The sequence below is a fragment of the Anolis sagrei genome, chromosome 1, assembly GCF_037176765.1.
Source record: "Anolis sagrei isolate rAnoSag1 chromosome 1, rAnoSag1.mat, whole genome shotgun sequence".
NCBI classification, from domain to species: domain Eukaryota; kingdom Metazoa; phylum Chordata; class Lepidosauria; order Squamata; family Dactyloidae; genus Anolis; species Anolis sagrei.
In genome coordinates this window covers 39852608-39861174 of record NC_090021.1, presented here as the reverse complement: position 1 = coordinate 39861174, position 8567 = coordinate 39852608, and the positions used below count along the sequence as shown (strand labels likewise).

Below are 8567 nucleotides of genomic sequence, written 5' to 3'. Positions count from 1 at the left end.
TTTTCACCCCAGCCTTGCATTCGTCAAGCCCCGCACATCGCATGCAAGTTGAATAGGTTGGGTGAAAGTATACAACCCTGCCGCACGCCTTTCCCAATCTTGAACCAGTCTGTTGTTCCATGGTCTATTCTGACTGTTGCTACTTGTTCCTTATACAGATTCCTCAGGAGAGAGACAAGGTGGCTTGTAATGCCCATCCCACCAAGAACTTGCCACAATTTATTATGATGTATGAGTTGCAAATCTACAACTCCCAAAATCGGATGACATTGAGCCAGTGGAGATGGAATGAAATCCTAGTCATTGTACTGGACGATCCTTTGAGCAGGACATGGGAAACTACAACTCCCAGAACGTGCTTCCTTGCAGGACCCTTTCGGCGATCGATTAGGCATGCCGCGTAGGAGGGAGGCTTTTAGAACGTTGCCCGGGAATCAGCTCTGCTGATTCCCGGGCAACGTTCTAAAAGCCTCCCTCCTACGCGGCATGCCTAATCGATCGCCGAAACGGATTGAGAGCAGAGCCAAGCAGGGTTCGATCTCTCTGCGCTCGGCATTGAACTGCGAGAGCCTGGCAAGAGCCTCCAATGCGCCGCGTGCTGCCCCCATTGCTTTTGCTGCTCGCATCCTTCCCTTCCTAGCACAGCCATGGCGGAGCCTGCAGAGAAGCAGTACCGCGTCGAGTACGCCAAGAGCGGCCGGGCTTCGTGCAAGAAATGCGGCGACAACATCGCCAAGGACTCGCTCCGCCTGGCCATCATGGTGCAGGTCAGCCTTTCTTGTTCCTTCTCGCAGCCGGGAGCAGCGCCACGTTGCCTCGCAGCCTCAGGCCCCATTCGCAGGGCAGCCTGGGGTCAGTGCAGACTCCTATGTATCATGCAGCTCTTGCACATGAGCCTAAATTGGGGCATCACTCATGCACGGAACACGCCCCCTCTTTCTATTTATTATGTCGCCTCTGGGAAGGTTTTGCTGCTCTTCACTGCAGGGAGGGAGTGGGTAGATAAGATATCCATCTGGGAGTCATGATTATCATTGCATTTATCTATGTTTCACTTATCTATCTCTCTGGAAAAAAGAGACTCAAAAGATTCTCACAACACGAAAAAACAATGCAAAATTGGAGCTTGTTTCTGAAGCGTTTTTAAAGAAATAATTATAATACTAGCCGTCCCCTGCTATGCGTTGCTGTGGCCCAGTCTGGTGATCTGGAAAATGAAGTAATGAGAAAGTGTTTGTTTCTAAAATATGTAATTTCTTTATGCTTGTGTGTAAACAGTATTTCTTATTGGGTTTTTTTTTTTGTCAGTGTTGATGTGGAGAGTGTCTGGAACATAAAACCTACTCTGGAACATAAAACATATCATTGTCCTTCTTTAGGGGTCCCTTTCAAATCTATGATACTATATCTCTGTGTGTGTGTGTGTGTGAATCTGTATAAATAAAAATGTAATGTTGGTTTGTGGGCTTAACATAACTCGTAAAACACTGGACAAATTGACACAAAATTTGGACACAAGACACCTATCAGGCCAACGAGTGGCCATCACTCATAAAAACACTGAAAAACACAGCAAAAGAAACTTAAAAAGCAAAAAAAAAAAAAAAAACAACCCCACATTACAATGCATGCACAAAACCACACGTGTGCACACACACACACATACATAAACACACATATATATGCACACAAAACACAGATACACTAGGCCACAGCAAAGCATGGCGGGGGGGGGGGCTAGTCATATATATCTATATCTATGACTAGATGGCTCTTTGTCAGGAGGGCTTTGATTATGTTTTCTTGCCCTGATGAAGAGAGTTGGACTGGATAGCCTTAAGTATTTTCTGTTGGTCATGGGGGTTCTGTGTGGGAAGTTTGGCCCAATTCTGTCGTTCGTAGGGTTCAGAATGCTCTTTGATTGTAGGTGGACTATAAATCCCAGTAACTACACCTCCCAAATGTCAAGATCTATTTCCCCAAACTCCATCTGTGTTCATATTTGGGCATATGGAATATTTGTGCCAAGTTTGGTCCAGATCCATCATTGTTTGAGTCCACAGTGCTCTCTGGATGTAGGTGAACTACAACTCCCAAACTCAAGGTCAATGCCCACCAAACGCTGCTAGTATTCTCTGTTGGTCATGAGAGGCCTGTGTGCCAAGTTTGGCTCAATTCCATCGTTCAGAATGCTCTTTGATTGTAGGTGAACTATAAATCCCAGCAACTACAACTCCCAAATGACAAAATTCAATTTTTTAAAATGATGGTCACTCATTGGGTTAGTAGGTGTTATGTGGCCAAATTTGACGGCAATTCGTCCAGTGGTTTTTGAGTTATGTTAATCCACAAACGAACATTACATTTTTATTTATATAGATAAAAGCCCTGCTGAAAAGATGCATTCTTTGGCTATAGAATGCCATGTTCCAAGCACTGTATAAGTGGTTTGATACATTTTGATAGTTTGGATCAGTACAGAGAATAATATTGTAATATAGTAACACTAATATATTGGCATTGTACATGTTTATGTATCCATACTGTACACTGCTCTGAGTCCCCCCTCAGGGTGAGAAGAGTGGTATACAACTGCAGTAAATCAATAAATAAACAATAACTCCCAGGATTCCATAGCATTGAGCCAGACCAGTTAAAGTGGTATTAAACTGCATTAATTCAATGATGTAGATACAACCATAGTCCTGCTTTGCCATATGGTGTGCGCTCGCCTACCTTTTAAAGAAAATGTTTAAGGCTGAACTATATAGTGTTTTTAGGCATGTTCATAGAATCATAGAGTTGGAAGAGACCTCATGGGCCATCCAGTCCAACTCCCTGCCAAGAAGCAGGAAAATCACATTCAAAACACCCCCGACAGATGGACATTCAGTCTTTGTTTAGAAACCTCCAAAGAAGGAGCCTCCACCACACTCTGGAGCAGAGAGTTCAGAAAGCAAATGTTTCATGATCTCAAACACACATGTGGATAATTTTGGGTCATTTTGGAATTCTTGGTAAAGAATGCTCAAGCTATACTTAAATTATTTGCAGAGTCCGTCTGTAGTAGATTTAAAGAGGAGCATATTGTTTTGAATTCTGTAGGAGATACTTGTTTGAACAGGATTGTCTATAGATCCCTCCAGAATTATGCTGTTTTTCTTTCTCTTGGATGTAGCAGTTATAATGGATTCAAAGCACTTAGCAAATACAAGGACTTGCATTGTCCTTACTTTTTCTGGGCAAGACTTCTTGCTATACTTTTGCATGAAAGTTCTTGCAATCTTGATGCCCAGGGAGCCAGGAGTGCTAAACATTTTCATTGTATTTTGTTATTGGGAGAAAGGTCTCCTTGTAATCTAGTCTTCAGAAACATCAAGACAGTAGTCCATTAAAAAAAACCACACACACAGTCAATGCTCCACATTCACTGAAAATGAAGGAAGGGAGCAATTTTTTAAAAATTACCTAAGGGATTACCTCTCTAGAAATCTCTAGGTCTTCTATCCTGACTCCTTTGGAAGCACTGGGAGACTTACAGGTGCCTTGAGAAGTAGTTTCTCTAGATGGTCCAATCACATATTTATGACCCCATCTACACTGTTGTATAATACAGTTTGAAAGTACATTATATGGTCAGTGTGGATGCATATAATGCAATTTGAATGCATTTTTTGTGTCATGAGCAACTTGAGCAACTGCAATTTAATATAATGCAATTTGAATGCATTGAACTGCCTTATGAGAGTTCACACTGACCATATAGTGCAGTCCAGGGTCAATCTTTGGAGAACCAACAGATGTCTAGAGATAAGATCTTAATCATATCCACAAAGCGAAACCTACAAATGTGTAGGGCCAACTGTATTGAGTAATTTTACCTTTTCCTACAGCCCCATGTCTTTTAATTTTAGTGATTCTCCATATGTCTTCATTGAGAACCTGCCACCATATAATGCACCCTTGGAAGTAAATTCTGAAAAGGTATCACATCAGTGGCAACGCAATTGACATAATAACTAATTGAATCCATGGTGTTTGGATTAATTTAACAGGAGTAGCCCAATATTCCTTACCTAAGATAACTTCCTATGAAATTAATAAGTCGACAGGCAACTTGAAGGGACACAGATACCATCCTCTGTGAAGAATGAAGCAGCATCTTAATCTTGTTGTCCAATAAGAGCAAATAATGCTGCAGACAAGTAGGAGTCATGTTTTGCTTTCTGTTCTGTTCACAAAAGGTTAAAAAACCAAATCAATGTTATGGTTGTATATGGATGTTAAATAGCATTGCTGTATAGTTCATCTTATGAGTCAGTGTAGTATACTGCTTTAGAGTGTTGGATTACAACCTTGGGAGACCAAGGTTCAAATCCTGACTTGGCCATGGAAACCCCTTGGGTGATCTTGGTCAGGTCACACATGCTTGGCCACAGAGGACGGTAGTGGGAAATCTCATCTGAAGACATCTTTTCTAGAAAACCTTGTGTTTGCCATAGGATGGAAATGACTTGAAGGAACACAATAAGGTTTCATCTCTTACGGAAGCTCTACAGACTTTGCGTAAGAAAACAGCAGAGAGCCAGTGCAGTTTTAGATCAGAAGTGTGATATATTTGACCAGTATGTGACTCAGTTTGATCTGCAATCTTTCAAATGCAGCCCTATGTACTATGCTGAATAGGCATGGGCAATCCATGGTTCTAAATGGTTCTAAAGTACTTACAAAACTAAAGTTCTGGTGGTGAAAACTAAGGGGCACTGGTGCTTTGCTTCTACAGTGTTGCTAAAGTTCTGGTAGTGAAAATTTCAGAACTTGTAACAAAACTTTCAAAATTTCATTATTTAATTATTGATTTTTTTATGACAGAACCAATTAGAAACTGTCATTTATAATAAAATTTTGAAAGTTTTGTTAGAGTTCTGAAATTTTCACCACCAAAACTTTAGCAATACTGTAGAAGCAAAGCACCAGAGCCTCCTAGTTTTCACCACCATAACTTTAGTTTTTTAAATACTTTTGTAATTTAGAACCATTCCTGGTAACTGTTGAAGGTGTGAGGTTATTGAAACAATGCCAATATGGGTTAGGCCTAAGGTGAGGGTTTATCCAGTCCATCACTACATTCTCTGAGTGATAATGTGTGGGAAGTCACATTATCAGGTTTTCGAAATAGCATTAAGAGGCCACTAGAGTTCATAAGATTCAGATATGACAATGAGTAACAAACTACAGGCAGTCTTCAAGTTACTGACAGGATAGGTTGTTTAGGTTTGTGCTTCAGTTGAATTTGTTTGTAAGTTGCATCATGTACATTTCTTAAGTGTAATTCTTGCCAAAAGTATTAGCTTTGGATAGCATAGGGATGGTTTAACATCCTGCGGGTTGTATATGGATGTTTTGCTGTCTGTGCCCCTGTTCAGAAGATTTCACCTCACTTTCAGTCCCTGTGAGAATTGGAGTCTGAAAGATTTGGCTTGTTGTGGAAACAATAATTTGAGAGAAAGCTTAAGTGGAGACTCCTTTTTCCCATGATAACTCCTTCCAAGGGATAGATTTCTCTCATTTCCTGTTGTCTCAGTCCCATTCTTAACTATGAGTCATTTGTAAGTCGGATGTTTGTAACTTGGGGACTGCCTTGAATTAGCAACACTATTTTCTACTAAAAGATCATATGTTTCTCTTTTAAATTACTTCATTCATAAATAGTATGTTGCACACATTTCTGCCTTTATGAAGGGCTCAACACCCAATAGGTGGTGCTCCTTCTTATATATGATACTTACCTATAAAGAGCATGCTTTTTGACTCTCATATAAGGGACAACCCTTTAAATAAAGAACACCTTGCAGGCCTAGTGAGTAGGTGCATGCTTGTAGTAGGCAGGAAAACAAACTGAAATTTGTTGTGACTGAAATAAGCAATTTTGAAGCTTGTGCTGTATGTGTATTGCCTGTTACCTTCTGCTGACCCCATGAACTTCAAAGGATTTTCCTTGACAAGGAATACTCAGAAATGGTTGTCCTTCTGGTACCGCTTGGGGATCCCCAACCAAAAGCAGCTTCCAAGTTCAGACAGGATCTGGTGTTTTAGGCTATTTCGGGCAACTGAGACTTAGAGACTTCCAGCTAAATTCAGTCTTGTATCAGTAGATCCACTTATGCAATAATAGCTGTCCTCAAGCAATGATGTCCTCTTCCCATATTCTCTTATTCTGCTCTGAAGAATCCCCAAATCTCTGGGACATGTTTAGGGAACATGTAAGAGGAAACTTGACCTGCCAACAGGTTTTCTTTTGCTGGCAGAAGAACATGGTTGAATGCTGTATGGAAGTTCCTCTAGCTGAGGAAAGACAGCACTTAATGTGACTTTTTTTTTTTTTTTTGCAGAAAGTTCACTTTACCTGTTTTTTGGGCGCTTTTTTGCTCCATTATTTGACTCGCTAAGCATTAATCATTTCAGTTTATTTCTTAGTGACCTAGATCCTTTGTTATCAAAACTGTGTGTTGGCAGGATGATCTATTTTTAAGCTACTACTTTGATGTTTAACAGGCCTGAGTCACTTCTATTTTACACTTTGCTTTGTCAGTTTCCATTGGTTTGTAAAATGTCTATAGCTGAGAAGATCTTGACTGTCAAATTAGCCAGTTCAGGCCCTGAAACCCTGCTTTTAAGAGATGAGGAGCTAGAGCTTTCTTGAAAGTCTTGTCATCTTAACCTGAAAGCTCAGGGTGTAATTCCACAGGGATGAGAAGCTGCAGCATATGCCTTCTTTAGTGTCAGGGAGTGTAGGCATCTGCTCCCTGCTTCACATTTAGCTTCTTATCTAAACAGAAAAGTCCCAGCTGATATTGCTCATGTTGCAGAACTCATGCCTGGGAGTGGGCGGCCCTGTTGAGTGTGAAAATGGGAGCATGCAGGCCTTTCTCCTTCATTGCCACTTTGCTCTTGCTTAAGTAGCATGTCCAAAGAGTAGGAAAGCACCATCTTGAGGAATTCTCCACGTGAGTAAGAAGAATTCTCTTGTTCACATACAGGTTTTCCTCCTAGGATGCATCTACTTTAGAATTAATGAAGTCCACATCACTTTTACTGTCATGGCTCAATACTATGGAATCATAAGAATTATATAATTTTAGTAGTTTTATGTGAGGTTGCTTTTGTAGACTGTTCGGAAGCTTCAAGTTGGTCCAACGGGCAGCAGCCAGGTTGCTCACTGGAGCGGCGTACAGAGAGAGGACATCCCTCCTGTGGCATCAGCTCCACTGGCTTTCAGTCTGCTACCAGGCACAATTCAAAGTGCTGCCTTTAGCCTATAAAGCCCTAACCTGTGTTGGCCCAGCTTACCTGTCCGAATGTATCTCCCTCTATGAACCACCTCGGAGATTAAGATTGTCTGGGAAGGCCCTGCTCTCTGTCCTGCCTTCTTCACAGGTGCGACTGGTGGGGACAAGAGACAGGACCTTCTCAATGGTGGTCCCTCAGCTGTGGAACTCTCTCCCCAGTGACATTAGATCAGCCCCCTCCCTCCTGGCCTTCAGAAGGAAAGTGCAAACATGGCTTTGGAATCAGGCCTATGGTCAGTAAAAGGAGCAGTGCAATAAGATACTATGAATGAACATTGACTACTCCGATTGGCCCTGGATGAGGATTTGGTTATGTGATTTTAAATTGTTGTTTAATGTGATATTTTGAATTGGTTGGTTTTTACTGTTTTAAAGTGTTTATTTATCGATATGAGCACCCACGGCATTAAATTGTTGCCTTTGTAAGGCTGCCCTGAGTCCCCTTTGGGGTTGAGAAGGGTGGGATATCAGTGCAATAAATAAATAAATACTGTCTTTCTCTGCTGAATAGTGATGGTGCCTCACCAAACTCCATATCCCAAGATTCCATAGTCTTGAACCATAACGGTTAAAATGGTATCAGACTGCACTAATTCTGTGATGAAGAACTCTTTGGACTTTCATACTCACAGTTCTGCACCCATGGATTCGGCAAACCACAACTTTAAAATATTGGAGGGAGGGAGAAGAGATCCAAAAACAGAGATTTTGGCACATGTCAAGTATAGACATATCCTGCTATGGCTTCCCACCATTTCACAGACCATAAGGTCTCTTAGACATATTTTATATAAGGCAGTGGTTCCCAATCTTTTTTTGATACTCTCCAACATTAGTATCAAAAGGGTTACGAACTAGTCTTTGGTCAACTTTAGATTTGGTTTGGTTATTTGGGGTGCTGATTCAGAAAATTGCATTGGATAGACCACATCAGCTCTAGTTTCCGATACAGAACATATGCCATCCAGTAGTCACCATCTGCTTGCCCACAGAAAACCATATTTAATAATGTGGAGCTGATGTGGTGTATCCAGATGCAATTTTCTGAATCAGCACCCCAAATAACCCCAGGAATAGGCTTAAAAATGAAGACACCAAGGCGCCCCCGTTTCCAGGCACCACATGGAATGGCTACGCTCAGGGGGAGGGAGGAGGAGATGCAGCACTCAAGGGGCTTGTTCTCGCTCCTTTCGTGGGTAGTCAGCTTCTCCCCTCCCG

The 8567-nt window shown here is 41.5% G+C and overlaps 1 protein-coding gene across 1 annotated transcript in view; it reads left to right on the top strand.

Moving 5' to 3' along the window:
- The first annotated feature begins 559 nt into the window (after positions 1 to 559).
- PARP1 (poly(ADP-ribose) polymerase 1) overlaps positions 560 to 8567 on the top strand; it is a 40138-nt gene continuing 32130 nt past the window's right edge. The window contains exon 1 of the mRNA XM_060754169.2: positions 560 to 767. Coding sequence (XP_060610152.2) covers positions 648 to 767 — 120 coding nt within the window. The 5' untranslated portion in view covers positions 560 to 647. The remainder of the gene's footprint in view (positions 768 to 8567) is intronic.